This window comes from Notolepis coatsorum, assembly GCF_963971535.1.
Source record: "Notolepis coatsorum genome assembly, chromosome: 2".
NCBI lineage: Eukaryota > Metazoa > Chordata > Actinopteri > Aulopiformes > Paralepididae > Notolepis > Notolepis coatsorum.
The window spans coordinates 193,326,654-193,352,468 of record NC_140166.1 but is presented as its reverse complement, the minus strand read 5'-3'; the positions used below and the strand labels follow the sequence as shown (position 1 = coordinate 193,352,468).

Below are 25,815 nucleotides of genomic sequence, written 5' to 3'. Positions count from 1 at the left end.
GTGAGAGGAAGTACAGCGATGATGATAACCATCTTCCTGATTTAGAACAGTTGGTGAGGGTGAGACAGGGTTCGCACAAGGTCCTTGAAGTGCTTAAAGTGCCTGAAAAAAAAAGTCAAGGCCTGGAATTCCTTGAAAACAGCCAATTTATTTTTTCAATCAAAGAAAATGCATTTAAAAGTGAATTGTATCCTTTTAAATGCCCTTTTAAAATGAAAAATAGTGCTTGTAAAAGTACTTGAAAGTCATTGAGATAGAGTAGAGTCAAATAAGAATAAAACTATATTATTCAGCCACAGCTGGTCAGCGTGACGAGTAGCTACTGTGCAGTTGTTGGACTTTATCACATTAGACTGACTTGCGCATCATCCTCCTCAACCATGGTTATATATTAGATTAGATTAGATTTAGACTATTGGATTATTAGATTATATATTGCATATATTTAGCATTTAGCATTTAATTATATTTAGCTTTTTATTCTATTTTTACTTCTCCACTGTAGGGGAGAACGGGGATGGTTGTCACACTTTTTGTGAATTGCTCATCATCAAAACATCTTTCAATAGTCATTCCTACATTAAATCGAAGCTTAAGATGTTGGCTTGAAATGTGTATCCCTCACATTTTCCAACATATTGTAACAAAGAGGAAATTACCTATCAAAGACACTCTGACACATTGTGACAACCAACCCCATCACTGGGATGGTTGTCACACACTATGGAGTTGGTTGTCACTATGTGTTTTAATGGGAAAAATCTTAAAAAGAAGGCAAGAAGGAAGAACTAAATTTGAAAGTTGAATTTATAACTTAATAACTTAATGCATCTTAACATGAACATAAACAGGAAAGACATCTTTAGGCCATCCTATATAACAAAATAAGAACAAAATAAATAGGCCTAACAATAATACACAACACAACTAGGCTACACACATTCACTATCTAAGTTACAGTGATGGCAAATGTAGGGTCTGGGCACTCCAACTAAGCAGAGCTTGTGTGCCAACTGGTTGCACATCCAACACTTCTCCCATACCTCCCCTGAACGGCTGTTGGAGAACGTTTCCATACAAACCAAACAAAAACGACCAACTTCATCTGATGAAGACTCCTCCTGTCTCTTTCTTTTCTGTTTCTTCTTCTTGCTGGCTGCCTTTTCCAGCTGGGGTTGGAGTACACTGGTATGTACTAGGCTTGGCAGGTGGTCTAGGCTGGGATGTACTAGGCTTGGCAGATGGTCTAGGCTGGGATGTACTAGGCTTGGTAGGTAGTCTACGCTGGGATGTACTAGGCTTGGTAGGTGGGCTGGGGTGCATTGGGCTCTGCTCGGTCTGTCCTCAGCTCATCCATCACCTCCAAGTTGGTGAAGAAACGGTCCATGTTGTGCTCACTAAAGCACTGTCATGTGCTTGTCACATGTGACAACCAACCCCAAAGAAAATGTGACGACCAACCGCAACTGGAATGTCTTGCTAGTATCAAGGCTAACAACAATCTAAAAATGTATTAGTTAGCCAACAACAATCTAAACTATAGCTTTCCCTTCACACTTTTTAAGGGTAACAATTGTTTCATTATAAACCCATTGTGTAAAAGCCTAGAAGAAAAATACTGAGGAGCTGAATATTTACAATTCCACATGAAAAACACAAAAAGTCCTCTCACCTAAAGTTCAGCTGTCTTACTCCAAAGAAGACTATGTAGGTGAGCTCTGATCCCAATTCTGGACATTTCCATACCAAAATATGGGAGAAGGCACCTTTTGGTAGCGAAATATAATGAATGTGACAACCTACCCGTGTGACAACCATCCCTGTTCTCCCCTACTATAATTCTGTGACCTGTACCTGTATGTCTTCTACTACCTGTACCTCCCCTCCCCCCTCCCCCATGCTGCTATGATGCCTGAATTTCCCCAATGGGATCAATAAAGGAATATCTCATCTTATCTTATCTTAACCAGAACGTTAAAGCAGGAACATAAAGAATTTAAATGTCTATATAGATGATTTCAGTGGCATTGCATTGCTAGGGAACAGCTTGGACCCACTGTCAGCTACTGGCATTAGGAAACACTGCAACAGGGAATAAACCTGGGTCCATTTAGAACGTTTACATTGTCAAGTTGAAATAGTTCAAATTCTAAAAAATAAAAGCAAACACTCTGAATGTAATCGCTCCAGTTCCAGAGGGTACCGTGTTGCGCAGAAGGGCTGAGTTGGAGAAATTAGGCACTTTTATATCACTTTGAAGTTATTGCCGGTCGTAAAAGGGCTTAAAAGCTCTCTAGTCTCTCATTATTGGGCTGTGCAAGTGCTTGTTTGTTCTAAATGCTCTCTTTCTCTCTGCTTTCAGACATCAATGAGTGCCAGGTGCTGCCAGACCTGTGTAAGAATGGCCAGTGCATCAACACCATCGGATCCTTCCGCTGTCACTGTAACGTGGGCTATAAAACCGACTTCACCGGAACCTCCTGTGTCGGTACGGCCAATTTCACTCCAGCTGACGCCCTCTATCCATCCATCTATCGGCCATTCGGTCTCTCCCCACTGCCTGGTTGTTCATGTTCCGTGTGCTTTATTCCCGTATTTGTATATCCCAGATATGGATGAGTGCGCCGCGTCTCCCAAGCCCTGTAACTTCCTGTGTAAGAACACTGAGGGCAGCTACCTGTGCTCCTGCCCCAGAGGGTACACCCTACAGCCTGATGGAAAGACATGCAAAGGTGGGTGACCTCTGGATCTCTGGGCCTGGTTGTAAACTCTCTTTGACTTGGTCCTGGTCTTGGTTATATGTATTGCTATAGCTTGTCTTCAGAATAACTCAACACAGTTACTTCTTTCATTTCATTCTTGAATAATTTTTCAAACACGTCGTTAATGCCTATTATCTAGTGGTTTATGAGTTCTGATTTCACAAGACTGAAAAGTGTCTTCTTCACTGTCCAGATCTGGATGAATGCTCCACCAAGCAGCACAACTGTCAGTTCCTGTGTGTCAACACCGTCGGAGGGTTCACCTGCAAGTGTCCTTCTGGCTTCACCCAGCACCAGACCGCCTGCATTGGTGAGTAGAGGGCAGGAGCAGAGAGGAGCAGTATTCCACCCTTCAGTTTAGCTCGGGGCAGTTGGTGGGTGGCGCGAAAGGGTAATAGCAAGATATGATTCAGTGGAATTAGGTGAAACTCTGAGGGGAATTAGATAGATAGATACCGTAATTCCTCTAATAGTAACCGGGTCTCAAATACAAGCCGGGTCTCTATTAATGGCCGGGTGCGCTCTTGAGCTAAGCAATTATAAGCCGGCCTCCTAATACAAGCCGGGTTACTAATATACTGAGCTGCATACTGAGCTAGTTACTTGATTTCACTTTGAAAACGTTGAAATGACCAGTGACCACCTGTAATTGCACTGTTTACTATTTCATACAGTACTTGGTTTCAATAAATGAACCCAGTACATTTTACTGGGTTCAAACTGACACAAAATGTTGATTTATTCATTATGATCCGTTTGAAAATTTGAAATATAGGCCTCCCTCTTATACAGGCCTCCTCCTAATACAAGCCTGGTACCCGCTACAGTTGAAACAAATACAAGCCGGGGTTACTATTAGAGGAATTACGGTAGATAGATAGATAGATAGATAGATAGATAGATAGATAGATAGATAGATAGATAGATAGATAGATAGATAGATAGATAGATAGATAGATAGATAGATAGATAGATAGATAGATAGATAGATAGATAGATAGATAGATAGATAGATAGATAGATAGATAGATAGATAGATAGATAGATAGATAGATAGATAGATAGATAGATAGATAGATAGATAGATAGATAGATAGATAGATAGATAGATAGATAGATATTATTATATTATTTTTCAATCTACTGGACACAAGGGGTATAAAAAGAATGCATGCATCATGCTGCATACTGTATCTGGAAAATGTATAATTGAATGTACGTGTGTTGTTTATATATGTGATTATTTATAAACACAACGGGTACCAGGTACAATAGGACGGTACAATAGAAAGATGGTTTAATTACCTTTAAAATGAAGCATTGGAAAACTCACCTCTTTGTGAAATTAGAGTCAGTCAAATTTATTGAAATCTGAATGATCCACTTCCCACCTCACAGACAACAATGAGTGTACAGGCCAGAGCAGTGTATGTGGATCCCGCGGCTCCTGCGTCAACACCCCCGGGAGCTTCAACTGTGAATGCTCCAAAGGCTTCTCCCTGGACAACAGTGGCGCAGACTGTGAAGGTACTTTAGGCAGACTCTCTACACTATAACAAGACATGTTGACGTTACAGTACCTACTACTACTTTAAGCAGACCATACACTATAACAACACATGTTGACATTACAGTACTATCTACTACTACTTTAAAGGAACACACCAACTTTTTGAGACATTAGCTTATTTGCCATCTACCCCGGAGTTAGACAAGCAGACACATACCCTTTTCTTCTACTGTGCATACAATAGGAGTAGGAAGACCCGCACCGTTAGCCTAGCTTAGCGCCATTCACTGGAAGTAGCTTACTCGACTAGCCTAGTTCCCAACAGTCATGAAATACACTCCAAAGACAACTCCAAAACTTTCCTGTGTAAGTAAACTAAAATGTGTAATTTAACATTTGTATTTCTCCACGTGGTTAATACACAGGTCACAACATGTTTACAGGAAAGTTTTGGAGTTGTTGGCCGCCAACGCTTAACCGCCAATAACGAGTATACTCGTTATTAGATCATTTGATCTTTTACCGAACCTGAAACATGTTTCTGTAACGATCACAGTTTCTTACTTTGCCGGACATAAACCAAACGTTTTGTAACAATCGCATTTTCGGGGTAAGACTATCCCCCCCCCCCCCCTTGACAATTTTGTGAAGGCACATGTGTATATGGTATATACCTTTGATTTGGGAGTATTTGGGGTTTCATGGGATCAACCAGAACGGTTTGTGCTTATTGCATATAACGCGTTTTATCTCGCGATCTATGGGAAAAGACTGAATTATCTAGGAAACGGGTGATGTTTAGCGTGTAATAAACTACAAACTACATTGTGTAGAAACAAACTATTTTTTTCCATGTTGGACTACAAGTAGTGTCTGCCAAATGAGCCACACCATTGTCTCCACAGCTATAATACAGAACACACACACAGCTCTGCAAACATCGTGAAACACCGCGAAAGTGACCATTTTAATCTGGCCTGGAGCGGTGGAGATACAGAAAGCGGATGGTGATGAATGAGTTAAAGGTGCACTCGGTAATATTTCTGTTTGTGTCGAATTAACCACGTACATGTGTTTATAAAGCACGGTTGCGTCGACACAATCCTAATTTCACAGGCTGGCAATGAGGACTGTGTGTAGATATGAAATGACAAAAATGTGATTGTATTAATAATAACAAATATTACCGGGTGCACTTTTAATCTCCTACACGGAGGTTCAATGAATGAATGAAAGACAAAGGAAAGAGAGAAAGTTAACAGACACCGTTGGTATCCTCCTCAGATGTGGACGAGTGCGGCAGCAACCACCGTTGTCAGCACGGCTGTCAGAACATGCTGGGCGGCTTCCGCTGCGGCTGCCCTCAGGGCTACGTCCAGCACTACCAGTGGAACCAGTGTGTGGGTGAGTCACTGTGACAACAGTCAGAGGCGCTGGGTAGTATAAAGTGGCTGTAATCATCCGTAAGGTTATTTACATTTTTTTTTATTAAGCTCATTATTGGATTATTTTTTTTGTAAGGCAAGAAGTGTTTGTCATTGCGGTGCAACAAAATCTTCCATTTACGGTTACAATTTGATATACGATACCATCTTTGTGTATGATATTATTATTACGGTGACAGAAATGACAGTTGAAATTAAGACCAAGTTGCCACTTAACGGAACGATTTAATGTGAAGCTACTGGTGCCTTCGTATCACAATACATCATGTGACAATTGACCTATCTCAAACCCTACCTTCTTTTCTTGATCCTCCAAACACAACTATTGCTTCCCTCTGAGCAACAGTTGTGATTGGAGAATTAAGGAAATGGGCGGGGCTTATTATACCTCCCCTAATTATGCCCTGTTTCCCCCCCCCCCCCCAACCCCCTACCGTCTCCCTTCAGATGAAAATGAGTGTCAAGGTGGGTCCATGTGTGGCTCTGCCTCTTGCTACAACACACTGGGAAGCTACAAGTGCGTGTGTCCATCTGGCTTTGACTTCGAACAAGGTGCCGGTGGCTGCCAGGATGTGAATGAATGTTCCACGAGCAGCAACCCCTGCAGCTACGGCTGCTCCAATACAGACGGAGGCTACCTGTGTGGCTGTCCAGGAGGCTACTACAGGGCTGGACAGGGGTGAGGAAACACATAGACGTGCACAGCTAGTGAGGAACGGCAAAATACTTGATACAGTAGACATGGTCAATAGGGAATGTGTATATGTGAAGATTCTTCTGTCTTTTTGTCAATGTGTATCAGTTGGCTATTTATTATAGGTAATGAATAGTAATAACCACCAGTGTTATCATTGTTTAGATTAAGGTACACCAAGTTTGCTGTAACCGCCCAGTTAAATGTTAGAAGTCACAGCCCAGTTATTAAAGGTTAGAAGTCACAGCCCAGTTAAATGTATGAGGTATAGTGTACTGATATTTGTTTCTCTCTCTCTCTCTCTCCCCAGTCACTGTATAACAGGAGCAGGTTTCCCAGGCCAGTTTGGCACGGCCACGGAGGGAGGAGATGACGAGGACAGTCTGTCTCCTGAGACCTGCTACGAGTGTAAGATCAATGGAAAACCTGGACGTCACAGACGCCACACCGGTGACAACGACCTCAACCAGGTACCTGATACACAGTTCCCCTAGGGTCGTCTCTGTCATCACTTTCATCAGTATCGTATAGTACGTGTTGTATACTGATGAGGGAAGTGTGTATTTTCTGCCTTCATCAGAGCAGCTCCACTGGAGCAGTTAGGTGTTAAGTGCCTTGCTTGAGGGCACTTCATCAGTAGCTGTTGAGGGAGTGTTTACCTGCTGGTCCAGGGATTCAAACAGGCAACCCCTATGTCTGCATCTCTAACCTGTCAGCTACTGCTGCCCTTGTTGTGTCGCTGCCTTCTCCTAGTTTCTTAACATACTGACCTCTCTCTCCCCTCCAGGAGCCAGCAGTAACATTAGTCCCTTTCACACAGGAGAATAAGCCGTTTTTTAGCTTATTGCTTATTGTAGACCACCAAAATGTTGTTTTCTGACCTAGTCATGAAGGTGGCAATAAGCCGGCTTTTGCTCTGTGTGACAGGTGCAGAGAGAAAGCCATGTCTCTCACCCATTTAAGTGTTACGGACATAGTTTTGAGTGAGCGGAAATCATTGTTTCGAATGGCATGACAAAGCCAAATGCACTGCCTTGTGCAAAAATGGAATCATGCAGAGAAATAAAATAAAAATTCAATGATAAATCAAATACAATCCAGCAGAGGGGAAATGATGAACTGGTTAATAGTTACAGTAAGCTATGCACTATGGATGGAAATGCATTTCTCACTAAGCAATTATAGCTGTTTAGTGTGTACCCATCGATCTCCATGCTGAGGTGCAGCAGTTTGATTTGAATTTTGCACTGAAAATGCATTTAAAACCTTCCTATTGATTATACTAGGCTATTATCAAGAATAAATTACAACCCCAAATGACTGAGATGGCAATTTGCACGGGACTAATATTATCAGATGACCTATGTGTTTGCCAAATTATGCTAGTTAATTAGCCAGCGCTGGAATTTACATATTACAGACACCCTTACAGTACCTTTGCAATTATTACAAATTCCTCGAGGTCCCAGGTAATACTAGTCCCATGTGACTTGGGCTTTAATAGCAAAACACCATGCATTTTGTTGGCTATAGGGCAGATCAATGTAAGTAGTATACCGGTATATAAATATATGGAGAGTTGTGATGTAAATTTGAGTTAGTTGACAAAAAAAACGTTGTGCGTTGTTTAAGAACAAATGGAGGACGTGCTTTTGTGTGTGAAAGGGTACACGCAGACACAAGTGGTGTCTTTCTTGGGCAGTGTCAATAGGTCTGGAACCAGCAAAGCCGCATTTTAAAATGCCACCTTTTTGCCAGCTTTGCTCTGTGTGAAAAGGGCTACACTGACCTCTCCCTGACTCTCTCTCTCTCTCCCCTCCAGGAGGCAACAGTGAGCATGGCCAGCGTGGACACCCAGGCTGCCATCCCCATGAACCTGTCCCTGTCCTCGCTGCTCAACAAGGAGCCTCTGCTGGAGCTGCTTCCAGCCCTGCAGCCCCTGGAGCACCACGTGCGCTACGTCATCACCCACGGCAACGGCGAGGAGCACTTCCGCCTGCTGGAGCGCCGTGACGGGAAGAGCGTGCTGCGGCTGGGCAGGAGGCCGCCGGCCCCGGGCTCCTACCGGCTGGAGGTCGCCAGCCTGCCCCTGTTCGGGCCACGCCGGCTACGTCAGCTGGAGGACCAGCATGACACCGACTACCTGCTGGGAGAGATAGGAGACGCCCTGCGCATCAAGCTCCATATCCACCTGCACTGAGCGCGCTCGCAAAGCCTGCCTTGGACTGACCCCTTAACCCCTGACATCTTAACCTTTGACCTTTTAAACCTGTATCCCCCCCCCCCCGCTCCCAAGTCCCCTCCAGGACCATCCCCGTCAACCCGGGGGTAATCAAGGGCTATGAAAGACTGAGTCAACCGGCCCAACTCTACCACCACTTTTGTTAGTGTTGTTTTTTTTTGTCTGTTTTCTGTTTGTTACCCTGACTACGCTTCCCCTTGTGTCCGTCCACTTCGCCTGACCCAACACTCCTGCTCCACTGAGAGAGCCAGAGGAGGAGATGACAGAGAGGTGGCCAGTGTATGGACTATACAGTCCATTCCAGGCGCCATTTTAGACTTAACACACAAAATGGCAGAGGGAAATGGCCTACAGATCCATGAAGCACTACTAAAGAGGAAGGATAATTCACAAAAAAAGTTTTTCGTAAACAGAAATTGAGAAAGTGCTGAGAATGGCCCAAAACGACCTGCATGCAAGATATTTTAACAACAACATCACACATTTGTTTGTTTGTGTGTAGTATTATAAAATAATGAAATCAGGGGTTGGCCTACAGTAGACTAGTCCAGGCCCTCCTTGGCCTCTCTGTGATCTAGGTGAACTCACAACACTGGGGAACAAGGTTTGTCTCGTCTCTGCCCAGCTCAGTATTGTAGTGTGTGTCATTTTAATGTATTTGTACTGTTTGAAAAATGTTCACACGAAGGACTGCAACATTTATTCAGCATTTTCAGGTTCTCCACTTAGTGTTGTTTTATTTTTTAGCTGCATGCCAACCAATTCTCAGATTAGAAACAGCCAGCAGTACTCTGTCTTGACTGACTGTCGTCACGTCAAGTGGTGGCGAGCAGGAATGAGTGTTTTTGCATGTGTGTGCGCACGCTGCCGTGTTACCTCAGTGCTTCTCCCCCACTCGTCCCATGTCTATTAGCGCTAGTGTGGTACCGTAATGCTGCCGCTGAACAGGAGAGGGCGCTGTGATCCCTCAGCATCCATCCTTTACGGGAACATCGTCAGTCAGTGGCTCATAGACTTATTGAAGATAGATCATTCATGTCACATTTGTATTTATCCTTAAGTAAAAATTAAGGATCAGTGTCGACTGATTCTAGGCCTGAGGAGTGGAGACCTCTCTTCTTTTGGGCTGTTGGAACCTTCCAAATAGACTCCTCGTGGCGCTACAGTCGCACTGTAACCACTTTGTGAAGTGATCAGGGAGACAAGCAGCCAACTGCTCTTGAGAGGGGCCAACGCAGCGATAATAAAAAAGCAGACGCGTTTGGCTTTTCTGTGAGCTGGCCCTTTGAGGTCAGAGGCTTCTGTTAACGTGGGGTGAAACAACCCCCATCCCCAAGCATGGAGAGACAACTGGAGACTAAATACAGTTTAACAACCTCAAAGGTACATGACGTGTAGCCTAAACATGACCTGAGCTGTTACTAAAGGTAGTGTTTAGATGTATTTAAACACACATGCATATAAGGATACACATGCATAACACCAAACCTCACTGAAAACAATACATCCACCAGGTCAACTTTCGTTTAGTTTAATTTACATTTTACATTTAGTCATTTAGCTGACGCTTCTATCCAAAGCGACTTACAAATTGTGTACAACAAGTCAGCAAGAGGGGTACACCTCTGGTGGCTAAGGGTAAAGTGGTAATTTCATTCTTTCTTTCTTTTTTCTCAAAGAGAAAAAGGTGCTAGATAATACCATCTCTTACGCTGTACAAAGAAAATGCAGTCTTGAATCTGGATTGTAAAAGTGACATTTTTACTAGATTTTTTTGTTGTTGTGTTTGTCTGTCTTTTGTATTGTCTTAATGCTGAAAAAACAATATTATCGATCTTGCTTCTTGAAAATTAAATTGTATATTTTTAAGTGAAATGTAGATTTGTTTTTTGAAATGTTGTTTTAAAAAAAGAAAAAAAGAGAAAAAAAGCGTCAAGGCTGCCAAACCAAATACTTATTGTAAACCCAAAAGACTGAAGGCCTTAAAGGTGCTGTCGACTTTGTTTTGCTCAGAAAAAAAAACAAGAATCTAACCAAAACACAAGTGATATCATCTTTTGTTCATCATCACTGGCCATGCCCTTTAAGAACCACCACTAACCAATCATACGACTTTATCAGCAACAGCCTCTGAGATCATCACTATTGGCATTTCAGTTGAAACGGATGAAAACGCATTAGAATGAACAATCCTGTTGTCTTGTTGGCTCCATATTGAGCAACTGACACTGTCTTAACCGATATGTAACAGATCAATGCAAACTCGACAAGGCCATCTCACTATCTATGGTGCTATGCTATCATCATTTTATTCTCTCCAACATCCAAGGTTGCTCCACTGTCCCACAGCCTAGGTAATATTTATAATACATAACAATTTCTAACCTGGGAACTATGTATACTTTGTATCTTGTTTTTCTTTCTTTTGTCAGTTTGTATTTTTTTTTATTTTAATTTTTTATTTGCCACTACATGTTAAAGGAAAGAATGTTTGCGTGTGCGTACTGTATCTCTGCTTCAGTTTTAAACTTGAAACAACTATGCTGTCATCATCATCTACAATCAAACTGTCAACTACTTTTATTTTTATTTTATTTCAGAAAACAAGGAGACTGCATTTACATTTGTTCTGAGATGTGTTCCTAACGGTGCAGTTTGACAAGCCTCACACCTGTAGATATCAGAACCCCAACCGACAGTTCAAAATGACAATCATCCAGTGAAAACCATAATATCATTTAACCGAGGCTAAACTGGTCGGCCCTTTTACGAAACATCCTAGAATTGCCTGAATGATTCTTCTGTATGCAAGGACACAACCAAAGATTGAGGTCACCAATTTTGCAATCTATACAATCAGAGTTAATTCACATAATTGTGTTAACTTTTATTTTTGTCCAGAGACATAAATGGCAATAAAAGTATTGTGGGTTATATTTTTAGACTGTGTCTTGAACTTGATTTTTCCCTGAGATCTGTGGTTGACTATCCATATTCACACGGTGGCCATTTTGCTCTTATGTCATGCTCAGGTCATGCTCAGGTTGGGTTCCTTTCCACCCTGTTCCCACCAGAGCACGACATAAGAGCAAAATGGCCATCGTGGGATATGGTCTGTGGGGGATTAAAAGCCATACAATGTGATTAGTGAGTTGTATTAAATGTTTTATTGATTTCTTTCCAGGAAGAACAATGTGGCCCCTCCAGAGTTCACCTTCTATATCACCGGAGATTAGAAGTAGTAATTGGAGAGAGAGAGTGAGAAAGAAAATCCTTATTTTTTTTATTTCAATTTCGATTAAACCCAGCATAGCAAAAAACAAAGCAGTCGGTCAGAAAAATATCTACTTACAAAAACACAAAGGAAAAAAAGCTGCCCGCTTTGCCCCATAATGTAGCCCAAAACCTGACTGCATAACTACCTCAAACATCCACACTTCTAGATTTATTTAGAGAGACCGTAAGAGAGAGGGAACACTGAGAATGATAGCAAAAAGGAGACTGCCAAACTGGAGTCCAGAATAATTTTTTTTTTTTTTTTTTTTTTTTTATATCACTAAAAGTCTCAGTTTTGGACGGTACACAGTGTTATCACCAAGCTTGGCAGGCTGGCTAGAGGCTAGAGCAAAGAGGGCAACCAAACGACATACAGAACGACTTCCAGTAAGAGGCGATTATATCGTATACATATGGCTTTTTCAGTTACATAAACACAGTAAAACAGAATACATACACGGGACAGTATAGTAAATCCTAAGGAGACACTTTAAAGGGGCACTTCAAAGAAACAATGCTGATTCATTTTGCACACACATCCAAAAACTGTAATATCAGTTTTTCCAAATATTAATTTAGTTTGACAGTTATTGAGAGTAAATGAGTTTGAATATGGCCACCAGTGATGTCATCGGGGACATTGAATCCCTGTGTTGTGTAAATTACAGCTCCACGAAATGATGTAGATAATACCGTTTTTTTTTATAGAGACCGCTACCTTATAATTTCATTGAGCTATAAGTTAATAAACTAAATGAATGTGTGCAAAACTGAGTTTTGGGATATGTGTGAGATTATATGCAAAATAAATCAGCATTGTTTTTTTTTGTTTTTGTGAAGTGCACCTTTAACTACCTGTCTGGACCTGGGCATCTATCACTGGAAGGCTGATCTCAGATGATCAATCAGAAAAGTAGACAAGATGATTTGTGTATCTCTAGATCAGCACTCCACTTCCAGGTGGCTTCTAACACACCCTGGTTTATTAAAGGGGCAGCTGCTTGTGTAAACACTGTTAAAGTTCTGTTTGCCAAGTGTTTGAGTGTAGATTATCTTGTGAACTATATGGTGGGTTTCCCCCAAAAGCTAACTCTAAGAATCTTAACACATTTCAGTCAGGATAACTCTCATATCTGTTTTAATAGTTTATTTAATACTGTATTATGCCATGGGAATGCGATTGATTTGGTTTTTGGCAGTGAATAGATCTGTTTTTATGTACTCCCCTGTGCACATAACTGAGTGCACTGTAACCCCTAACTAATCAAACAGGGAGCACATACAGTACATCTCCCCTAGCAAACAGGGAGCACACTATACCCCCCCCCCCCCCCCCCCCAGTACATAGAAGCAGATCCAAGCAACAGGTGGAGGCCGGGGTGGTGGTGAGTGACAAGCGAAGCATGCACAGCAAGTAGCAATGAGCAGAGCATGAGCGTAGAGCAACACGACAACAGCGGAAGCATGCAAGCAGCGCAGAACAGGTTGGTCCTCCCTGTTTAAATAGAGCGCTCTATTAGTGTACTGTGATTGGTTGAGTACGTGAACACGTTGACCAATGGCCAGAAAGAGTTTCCTGACTGAACTTGCTCTGCACCTTTCATGTGCAACCAGGGCCGGACCACATTTCACATCACATCATATTTGGCGCCCTAGGCAAGCTTCACCACTGCGCCCCCCTCCCAATTTTTTTTATGTCAAAATATTGGTTGCCGATATAGAGGGGGGACGCAAAAAAATTCTTAAAAATGTTTATTAAAAAAGCAACCGCCTATGTCGCCTGTAGGAAGCTCCGCCCCTGTGTGCGACACTCATTACACCCGGTATTTAAGCGAACCTAGCCCTGGAGGTGATATTGTGATGTGACTGCTGCACGTTGGACAGTTCAGTATGATGGGTTAAGGCAGCTGTGCAGCTCAGTCCCATGTTCTCCCGTTACAGTCCAGGAGTCTGGGTGAGCATTTGGCTCTCAGGGATTCCAGTTGTTAACGTTCTGCATGGCTCTTGATGGACCAGTGTTGTTCTGTCCCAGAGGGTTCTCATTTCACTATTCACTTCACATTTACACCAGTACATAGACTGTGATCCTCTGCTAACCAACCCGATTCACACCTGAACATCTGATCAAACCCCTCTCTATAGACTCGTACGGTGCATAAATCTTGTGCATAATATCGATCCTCTTTCCTTGTCCATCTTCAGTGCAGAGTCAAACAGATCCTCCCGTCTGCAAACAATGTACACCAATGTGCAGTTAAACCTTCCCTCGCCACTCTAACGTCACCCTTAAAACCCTAGACCAGTGCATAATCAAACTGGCCCCTCTCCAGCCCCTCCTTGTGGTCGGTCCAGGAAGATGAAGGCATGCGGCTGTACGGGTCCAGCAGGATCCTGAAGCACCTGACCAGCAGGAACACCAGGAAGAGCATGAGGAGCCCAACGAAGGCAAAGGCGGTGTTCTGCTCGCCGCCGCCCCCCCATACCAAGGCCAGGGGACTGCTACTGGTGCTGCCTGGGCCCCCGGGGTGGGTGGAGCCAGCTGGGGACAGCAGCAGCTCGTAGTCCAAGGTAGGGGCATCGCTCATCCTCCACGCGGCCCGAAGGCAGGGCTTACACACTGACTGGATGGGTGGAGGCACGGAGAAGCAAGGGAAGTGGTTCATGAGAGGGTCTGGGCCGCTGCCAGGAAGGCTGGTGTGCTTATGGTGGAGTGGCTGAAGGTTCAGGGCCTCATAGGATACAGGGCAGTCACTACCGTAAAACCTTGACTGGTTGATGGGTGGCTTAAGAGGCTGGTAGTAGGTTGGAAGGCAGAGACATTAGTGGGGGACGTTTGACCAGAGCTGATACTATTCAAAGTGACACTGAGCAAAAGGTTTCTGATTGTTGTAGCGATGAGCTTGAAGTACAAAAGAGTGGTTTAGAACAGTCTTTTAGACCGCAATACTTAATTTTTTGGAGAAAGGCTTTGTTCCCTACAGTCCAAGTAGGTACAGTAAAGTAAGTGAGTGAGTAAGTTGAGTGTGGAACAACCCTGTGCCAGACAGACGGAGTGTGATGTGTTTGTCCAGCCTGTGTGAATATTCAGCAGGGCAGGACAAGCGGTCACAGCTCCCTCAGGCTGACCCAAGACAGGCCTGGCCCTAATCTACCCAACCCCCCCCACCCAACCTCCTCCAATGTACAGTTTCTACGTCAAATGTATATACTCCCTTTTCTTGACTCCTTCTGTATCACAAACAGTACTGTATTTGCAAATCTGGTATGTCATAAATGTATAGATGTAGCAGTACTGACTATCTGTATGTCATGTATGTCATATATGTCTATATGAATTGAAAATGGGGGACCCTGATGGAAACAAGACAAACGTCTTTCTCAGGTCTGCATCCCCTTAACAATTGTATGTATTGAGCCGTACTGTATTGTACCCATTCTGCAATCTGTTAAATAAAGTTTTCATTCATTCATTCATTTCATTCATTCATTCATGCTATGACAATGTGACACACACACATACACACACACACACACAGACAGACGCATACACATTCCAACTTACACACACATACACTTCTTGTACTCACACTTTGAGTATGGCACTGGGCAGTCTTGTAAAGCCGTACGACCTTGGGTCCTGTTCAGTGGCAGAACCCAATGCGATTAACGTTCTGTGTTGATCAGAGCCACTGTACTACATCAACTCTCATTCTCAGTCTTGGTCAGAACAGATGAACAGAATTTAACTCTGCCACCTGCTAGCACCAACAAACAGACACACACACACACACACACACACACACACACACACACACACACACACACACACACACACACACACACACACACACACACACACACACACACACACACACACACACACACACACACACACACACACACACACACACACACACACACACACACACACACACACACACACACACACACACACACACACACACACACACACACACACACACACACACACCTAAAAACAAACGCCAGATAAAGACAGGGACGTGGTGGTGACAATAACACAGAAAGTGTTACACAGATAAAGCTATTTATGGCACCTGCTGTAAGGGGAGTATCTCCTCCGTGTGCAACTAATTAGACCAGGGGGTCAGTGGATCAATGGTTCAGAATATATAGAGAGGTGAAACAGCTTGATGGCAATACCTGCTAAATAAGCTGTGCGCTATCTAGGTCGTGATTAAGTGGGTCGTGCTCTGCAGAACTGTGAATTGCCCGAATTACTCTCCAACCACCCTCCTGCCCTCCCTCTCATGTGACCTCTTGAGGAATCTTGCTTTTCAACAAAAAAGAGGGAAGCAATAGGCAGAGAATGGGATAGAAAACAGAGGATGACTGGAGCAGAGAAGTCCGGCTGTTTGAGTTCAGTTACTATAAATGTCAGTTATTGATAGAAACGGTCCTTACTCAGTTTGATAGTAAAATGAAGAGTCTAAGGGAGAAACAGGGAGTCTATCGGTGGCTCTGAACCAGCTTCAGAGGGTTGACGATAGAGTGGGGACTTGGTGTCTTCAGGTGAAACCGAGGTTAAGCAGAGCACTCAGTCAGTGTGGCCATCAAACCAGAGTTGCTTGCCGCCCTGTCCCTGTCCGTGGCTCCCATCCATAACCGTCACAACCTGAAAAGAAGAAAAAAAAACACCTGGTCAGAAATTATATCAGGTATCACTGTCCATCATTCAATAGTCTTGAATCAATAAGGAGAATAACCATTTTGTTTACATTTCAGATAAATGTACATTGTGAACTCGTAGTCTGATATAGGGATGTAACGGTGGCACGGTGGTGTAGTGGTTAACACTGTCACCTCACAGCTAGAAGGTCCAGGGTTCGATTCCCGCTTGGGGACCAGGTTTCCACATTGCCAGGTACTCCCGGGCCTTTCTGTGTGGAGTTTGCATGTTCTCCCCATGCTTGCAAGGGTTTCCCCTCCCGATAAGATAAACCCAATGGAAAAACATGCACAACACATCGCTAACGCTGTTGCGTCCCTGACGAAGACGGACAGGAGCACAGGAGCCCCTACCTGCTCCCCGCTGCCCGTGGGGGGGGGTGGGGGAAGGACAACGGGATGGGTCAAGCGCAGAGACTCAATCTCATCGGCGACCCAAAACAAAATTGCATGTGTGTGTTCCTGTGTGTGTGCCGCCCATAGCATGTGTGTGTCCCTGCATGACAAATAAAGAGTTCTTCAAAGTCCAGTTATTATTATTATTATTATTAAAGGTATGACATTTCGGTATATACAAAAATACTACAGTATTTCACGGTATACATTTTCCTCCTTGTAATTAAATATGTTTTCCCCCCGGCTGTCACAAGCGAAGTCGTGGATAGGTAACCCTCCATTGTAGTGCCGTGCGGTGTCGGGCATATGCACATTGCCACATAAATCTAGACCATGGGCACCGCACTTACCGCAGTATACCATGGTATACCGTTATCGCTGTATTGGTCAAAGATTGGTCTAAGACAGGGGTTCTCAAACTTTTTCATACCGTGACCCCATTTTATTTAGGATTTTTTTGGGGACCCCACACTTAATGTATCGCGTAATTTCAAACGTGGAATTACAGAATATTAAAATAAAAGCACATGTTGGAACTTGATCATGCATATTTATTAGAACATTTTATTACAGCACTATGTTATCAATACACATTTATAAAACGAGGCATATTTTGCCAAAATATGTTGCCAGAACATTAACATTTTTATTTTTTAAATCTATAGATATTGTTTCCATTGTAGGCCAACCAGACCACCACAGTGACTTCAACGTCCCATTACGTGACATCATTATACACACCTGCTGCTCAATGACTAACAGTGATGCAGGGACAGTATCCAGCTGTGGAATGAATGTACAGGGGAACCGAGGTCCCCAGTATTGACAGGCAATTAGTGAACTGATTACTGTGGCATTACAGACACATTAGCAGTAATGAATACACAATTATAAGCAGTGATGTCGCGCTCATTCATCAGGGCATTGTTGCCGTAGAGACCATTTGTTCGCTCATTCCCGCTTTCATTCATTTGACTGATGGATGGAAGGGGAAAAAAAGGGGTATTATGGGGGGACTGAATAACGTCTCATAAATAATCTAAAATCACATCCCCTGAGGTGGACTGGGTTTCAAATCAGAGAAGGAACGTGAGAAGCGTGGGCGCAATCAATTTCTACCAACTCAGCCAACTGAATAGAGCGGTGACATGGCTATTTTGCTAGCAGGACAGAGGTGATATGGAGAGCACTCTGCTGGAAGGACAAAGAGAGGAAGGGACAATAGTTGGACAGAGAAAAGGGTATTGATAGAGTGAGGAAAGACAGAAAGGTGGTGATTAATAGAGTAGAAGAAGAGGGAAAGCATAGAACAGAGAGCAGAGGGAGAGATGGATGGATGGCGCACACGTCCCTGTGGTGACTGGGCAGGAGTACAGAGAGAGAGAGAGAGGAGAGGAGAGGAGAGGAGAGGAGAGGAGAGGAGAGGGAGAGGAGAGGAGAGGGGAGGAGAGGAGAGGAGAGGGGAGGAGAGGAGAGGAGAGGAGAGGAGAGGGAGGAGAGGAGAGGAGAGGAGAGGAGAGGAGAGGAGAGGAGAGGAGAGGAGAGGAGAGGGAGGAGAGGAGAGGAGAGGAGAGGGGAGGAGAGGGGTAAACAGAGGCTAGCTGACCAACTCTCCACGACCCTGGCAAAGTGCCTTACACACAACTGACCATGGTAAATTGCCTTACACACAACTGACCGTGGTAAAGTGCCTTACACACAACTGACTGTGGTAAAGTGCCTTACACACAACTGACTGTGGTAAAGTGCCTTACACACAACTGACTGTGGTAAAGTGCCTTACACACAACTGACTGTGGTAAAGTGGGAGAGGGACTCTGTCGGCCACCCGCCCCCTGCGGACGGGTGTCCCCCAGGGCTCGGTCCTAGGACCCCTTCTCTTCTCCCTCTACACTAAATCACTGGGTAACATTATCACGTCTCATGGCTTCTCATATCATTGTTATGCCGATGATACTCAACTCTTCCTCTCCTTCCCTCCCTCAGATATCAACGTCTCTGAGCGGATCTCGGCCTGTCTGTCCGACATCTCCGCCTGGATGACGACCAACCACCTCAAACTGAACTTAAGCAAAACAGAATTGCTCCACCTGCCGGCCAAATCCTCCCCCCTGACCGACCTCTCCATCACAGTCGAGAATGCAGCTGTGACCGCGTCCATGACTGCCAAGAACCTTGGTGTTGTCCTCGACGACCAGTTGAACTTCTCTGCTCACATCGCAGCGACAACCAGAACCTGCAGATTCCTCCTGAGCAACGTCAGAAGGATACGCCCCTTCCTGACAAAAGAAGCCACCCAACTCCTCGTCCAATCAACAGTCATCTCCCGCCTCGACTACTGCAACGCACTGCTAGCTGGCCTCCCGGCCACTGCCACCAAGCCTCTTCAACTCATTCAAAGCGCAGCGGCCCGCCTGATCTCAAACCTACCGAAGTCGGCCCATGTCACCCCACTTCTTAGGGACCTGCACTGGCTCCCCATTGCTGCACGTATCCACTTCAAGGCCCTCGACCTAGCATACTGTGCGGCAAAGGGAACCGCTCCCGCCTACCTCCGGTCAATGGTCTCTAACTAGTAACTACACACCCTCAAGACCCCTACGCTCTGCATCTTCTGGCCACCTCAGACCTACTCCTATCCAAGCTCCCGGAGGGTCATCAAAGAGAAGCCGCCTATTCTCAGTCCTTGCCGCACAATGGTGGAATGAACTACCCATCCCAGTTAGGACAGCCGAATCCCGTCCAATCTTTCGCCGTCGACTAAAGACTCACTTCTTCAACCATTATCTGAAATGATTAAAAAAATAAATAAAAATAAAAAATAACCCTGATTAACCTTACTGTCATGCACTTGTCCTAATAAACTAACCTACACTGTAACACGCAACACTTTGATGAACATTGTTACTCAGCTGATAGAGTTGTACACTTCTTGCTGTCTTGTCGTACAGAACTTGTAAGTCGCTTTGGATAAAAGCGTCAGCTAAATGACTAAATGTAAATGTAAATGTAAATGTAAAGTGCCTTACACACAACTGACTATGGTAAAGTGCCTTACACACAACTGACCATGGTAAAGTGCCTTACATACAACTGACTGTGGTAAAGTGCCTTACACACTATACTCTGTCAAACACATTAGTCTCCCTCTCTCATATGCACTCTCTCTCTCTACCTCTCACACTCTTCCTCTCTCCCTTGTCCTGCCTCAGAGGTGTTCTATGTGCAGTTCTATCATATACGTCTCCAGTGTGCTTGCCAGCCACTACAAGCTCCCAGTTATGTGATTGCTAGTGATACTGTATAGTATGCTACGCCTGGTAGGGCACTATATCTCCTTGATGTATAGGAAGACACACACTTGCACACACACTTGCACACCACAAACACCTTATTTTTCAAGTAATGTATTGTGTGTGCACACTGCTTCCAGCGACTGGAATTAATTAAACATTATTGGTCAAAGTCCATCTCTGCTCTCAAGGACACAGTCTCAGACCTTCTCTCACACACATCTACATCTGGTTTTCAGACCAAACATCCTGACTATTGTCACTCCCACTGCAGCATTTAACTGTTTTCAGCTAGTCTGACTTAATTGTTCTCTGCTCCGGGTCACTATGCTGATGGTGTTTACAATGTCCTGAACATGTACTTTTGTTTTTTGGCTGTTTTTGCAGCTACCCTCACTGCTATTATATAGTATTTGTTATTTTGCTTTGTTGTATGGTGTCTTTTATACATTGTTATACCTACATTTGGTGGGTTTTTCTCCCACTGATGTTAACACAAAAAGAGGCCTTTTGCTTTATAACAGATTATCATTGTGGCGAGTAAAGTTTTTAATTGAATTACCTGCTTAAATAAAAGGTTAAAACTATATATTATAGGTCTCTAACAGTGGGAGGGAGAGAGAGTGGGAGGGAGAGGTATCTGGGTGCAGCTCAGCGCAGTTTGACCTGAGCTAGGCAGCTCAGGACAGACGGAAGCTCCGCAGGACGCATACTACGGTTACTGTACATCACACTTCACACACAGACAAACACAGAAAGGGCGATTGGCCATACTGTGAGACTGTCTGCTGCCACACACACACATGAGCACACAGAGAGAGAGGCATGACGATATAAATAGGCATACATGCACATACCTGTGAAGTACAAGCACATGAGGGATCCTTCACACACACACACACACACACACACACACACACACACACACACACACACACACACACACACACACACACACACACACACACACACACACACACACACACACACACACACACACACACACACACACACACACACACACACACACACACACACACACACACACACACACACACACAAGGTCCATTTGGAGTGTAGGCGAAGCAGCTAAAATGTACAAACATAACCTCATGATCCCTGGTTCTGTAGAGGCATCTCCTCTACATTATCTCTCACTCATCCCTCATCCATCAGAGAGAGAGAACAGAGAGAGAGAGAGAGAGAGAGAGAGAGAGAGAGAGAGAGAGAGAGAGAGAGAGAGAGAGAGAGAGAGAGAGAGAGAGAGAGAGAGAGAGAGAGAGAGAGAGAGAGAGAGAGAGAGAGAGAGAGAGAGAGAGAGAGAGAGAGAAAAAAAAGAAGGGTCCTAAAATAGATTGTGGATAGATTTGGTTGAAACAGTGAAATTGTCTAATGTAGGGAATAATAAAATAATAGAAGAATAAATAGGCATGTAAAGGAATGTATATAGATGGAAGCACAAGCTGTTCAATTATGTGATGCTGCAGGCTGTGTGTGTACTGTATGTGTCACATGTGTGTGACAAAGACTGAGTGTCATTGAAAGCAACCACCATACAGCAGGATCAAATTAATCCTGAAACAACCATTTAACTAATCACCTGCCATATACTGTATTCCAACGGGCAACCCCACTCATACACGCACATATGATTTAAGTGATTTATATGGCCTAAACGGCCCCTCATACGCATGCACGCACACACACACACACACACACACACACACACACACACACACACACACACACACACACACACACACACACACACACACACACACACACACACACACACACACACACACACACACACACACACACAGCGTGACAAGAGCTGTCAATTGTCCCTAAGAATACCATTTAAATATGAATAGGCTGAAATGAAGCAAATGTATTAAATTATGAAATTGCATAAAATGCTTACAGTTAACAAGTTCATTGTGTGTTGTATTTGCTATTATGGGTACTAATAGGAAACTATGTATAGGCATTAGCCTCTAACACCCATTTATTGGCTTGAATTACAGGCTCATTTTTCCAAAATCACGAAAATAACCAGTGATGCATTTTCAGTTCACCTCATATGAATGTTTTTTAAATGTATTTATTTACAGTACATTCGTTGGCAATTTGGTATTCAAATTTTTATATAATTAATTCAGACAGCCCTAACACACACACAAACATTTGAATCTTATAAAATTGTATCTGAGAATTGTTGACAGCTTTAATTGACCTAGAGTCAGCTCACTTACTCACTCTATGGACTTCCTTTATACTGTTTTGCTTGCTTTTTTTTCTTTAGAATACTGTTTGAGTCAAAATGTTTGTATTTTTTGTTAAGAATATAGGACAGGCACATATAAGCACTATGCTTCAGTCTGTACCTTTTCAGTCACTGTAAAAATCAAATATTGATAAATGATGGTGTATATTGTATTGTGTGAGATGATGACTGAAAAAATAAACTACTACTACTACCTTTGACTAACGATTAATAATTATTTTCAGAATATTATATTTTCTAAAGAGTCTGCTGCTGTAGGTGTCTGTTAAAAAACAACACTGACTGGACCAAAATTCCAATGCTGATGAGTGTAGTGTTCTGTGGTGGTCAGTCACTGTGTGCAAGTCAGTGGGAGGACAGACAGAGATTGCTCAGCTGATTTTCCTCGTTGTTAAAAGTCTCTCTCTCTCTCTCTCCCCCTCTCTCTCTCTCCGCTCTCGCTCTCTCTCTCTCCCTCCCTCTCTCTCTCTCTCTCTCTCTCTCTCTCTCTCTCTCTCTCTCTCTCTCTCTCTCTCTCTCTCTCTCTCTCTCTCTCTCTCTCTCTTTCTCAACCACGCCTCGCTCCTCTCGCATTAACGCTCTCCCACTCCATTACTCCGGCAGGCCGCTTCCTCCAGGCGCTGGCGAACACTACGAGACTCCTGAGACCAGTAGAGGAGCATCAGTCTTCATAGAAGAACCCTTAAACAGACACCTCATGCACACGCACGCACACACACACACATGCACGCACAAAATGATACTGTAAACACGTGCACACACACACACCCAGACACACACCCATTGGCATTGGCAGGGCTCTACAGTGCGACCATATTGCTCGCATATGCCCCTAAAAATATGTGTGTGCGAACCTGAAAAATCAATTACTCGCACGGCGTGCGAATGCAGATTACAGCCTCATTCGTTCTTTTTTTTCTCCGCTGCGAGAATCGTTAAAAAACTACAAGTCCCACAGTTCACAGCCGCATAAACGTTCCAATCACAGTAGAGTTTCCTGTGGTCACGCGACTGGAAACTGAAAGTAATGATCAGCGTCTGTCTGAGTCAGACAATACAGCCATGTCGAAGCCCATTCATTTTTATTTTGCGCGAAAGATACCGGAGAATGAGAAGTCAGGCGAGGCAGCTCATGTTACAGAGGTGATAGTTAACGTTAACGTTAACCAAGATACTGACGCTAGCCAGCATGCTAGCGAAGTTGGCCAAGCTAGCGAGGCTACACCCACTACTACCCCCACTGTAGCACCCAATGTACCCACTGTAGCTAGCGAAGCTACACCCACTGGAGCCGGAGGGAAGACATACAAATTTAACGTGAATTGGCTAAACATTTTCCCATGGCTAGAGTTCGAAAGCAATGTCATGTTTAGTAAATATTGCAAAGTAGGATCGATGCATTGCAATGCATTGTTACACCCCTACACCAAAGTAACTGCCCCACTGTGTATGTGTGTACAGCTAACTTGGCTAGCGTTATCAACCGCAGAGGTGGGCAATAGGGTCCAGCTGCAGCGCCGGACGGCCAGAGTGCAAGCAGCAGAGGTGGGCAATAGGGTCCAGCTGCAGCGCCGGACGGCCAGAGTGCAAGCGGTGTGACGTCATAATTGGCAGAATCGACTGTCAATCAATGGTCTACCTGACACGCAAACTCATAAACAATGTTTCTGTACTGGAGGTGTACAGTATTTCAATAGGCAACCCTGAAAGGATTATTTTTCTAGAAGAGCAACACTAGCTCCCCCCTCTACTGATGGCCCTGGTGGTAATGCCAGTGTCTCCTTTTTGTTCAATGTCACTGCCTTTCTTATTAGGCCTAGTTGTTGGCTACAACTTTGCCACAGTAGGCATTAATCACTTAATTAATAGTTCAAATGTCTGTGTCCCATTCCCGTTTGCACACGCAGATGATACACACACACACACGTACACGCACACAGTGGGCCAGTGACTTTGGTGGTATGTGCTATTGGCTGATTGCACAGATGTGTGTCCCGTTCTTGTTTGCACATGCACGCACAGTACAAATATACATTTATTATGTAAAAAAAAAAAAAAAAATCTTATTTGAAATATTTTCACTGTGCTCCTAAATATTTTTGGGTGCTCCTAAATTTCTTTGTGTGCTCCTACATTTTTTCATTTAGGAGCACCTGTGCCCCTAGTGAAAAAGGTTAGCGTAGAGCCCTGATTGGGCACAAACATACACAAACAGGCATACCATGACGGACTCACTCACTCTCTCTCTCACACACACCACTGGCTGTCTCTCTTTCACAGAGCTATTGGTCAAACTAATGTTGACTGAACTCAGAGAGATAACTGATTAGTGTAATTAGTCTCTCTCTCTCTCTCTCTCTCTCTCTCTCTCTCTCTCTCTCTCTCTCTCTCTCTCTCTCTCTCTCTCTCTCTCTATTCCCCATTCCCCACTATACCCTGTCCTCCACAGCCCCTTGCTAATTAACCAGATGTCCTTCAAGGGGCTCAGTGGGGAAACAGCCTTAATTTGTCAATATTTATAGCTTTCTAAAAGTAATTTGACTTCAGGAAACTAGATCCGACGTTGTCTAATTACAGTTGCGTCACCATTATGTAATTTCTCCCCTACTCACACTAGTGCCAAATATGAAGTCAAATATGAACACACATTACCCCCCAAAAAGGTTGCATACTGTATTTTACTTGCAGTCTAAAGTCTTGAATTAAGGTCCTGTTTAGCCGTTCTGATTTTGGCGATTCTTGAATTAATTCTGTAGCATAGGCTACAGCTTACCATCAATGTTTAAATGTTTCCTTGCAGTTGTAAGCTATGCATTTCACTCCAATAGCAGCAGGCCATATAGATTAGACACCCATGGATCAATTTGCTTAATGCTATATTCCTCTGCCAGGTACTTACTTTTCAATTGCAAATCAAGTACAGAAACTACGCAAGCACCCCAGCTATACTGTTTATTGCACGCCAGGAGTCTTATCTGTCGATGCACGCCACAACTGATCTGTCAAGAGGGAGTGAAATCTGCCATAAACAACTTGTGAGGTGTTTGTTAACATTGCAGTTTAAAAGGAAAATGATTCACACTAGGTGGAGAACAATGTGCACAGATTTCTTTCTCTCTGGGTTGCCCAAAACATAATCAGTGTTGTGTATTATTAGCCGGTGTCACACTCTAATATGGCAACACAATTCTCACAGAGAAAGG

The 25,815-nt window shown here is 43.7% G+C and overlaps 2 protein-coding genes across 2 annotated transcripts in view; one reads left to right on the top strand and one right to left on the bottom strand.

Annotated features, from left to right (window-relative positions):
• fbn2b (fibrillin 2b) overlaps positions 1-11,595 on the top strand; it is a gene marked incomplete at its 5' end in the record, with an annotated part of 46,474 nt that extends 34,879 nt beyond the window's left edge. The window contains 8 exon segments of the mRNA XM_084308440.1: positions 2,363-2,488; positions 2,610-2,732; positions 2,956-3,072; positions 4,161-4,289; positions 5,557-5,676; positions 6,165-6,396; positions 6,722-6,881; positions 8,234-11,595. Coding sequence (XP_084164566.1) covers positions 2,363-2,488; positions 2,610-2,732; positions 2,956-3,072; positions 4,161-4,289; positions 5,557-5,676; positions 6,165-6,396; positions 6,722-6,881; positions 8,234-8,611 — 1,385 coding nt within the window. The 3' untranslated portion in view covers positions 8,612-11,595.
• Positions 11,596-14,223: 2,628 nt separating this feature from the next.
• LOC311224022 (cortexin-1-like) lies at positions 14,224-14,514 on the bottom strand (the record flags this gene model as incomplete). Its single annotated transcript, XM_084308822.1, has 1 exon — positions 14,224-14,514. The coding sequence occupies one exon, from the start codon at positions 14,512-14,514 to the stop codon at positions 14,224-14,226; it is 291 nt and encodes a 96-aa protein (XP_084164948.1).
• Between the last annotated feature and the right edge of the window lie 11,301 nt (positions 14,515-25,815).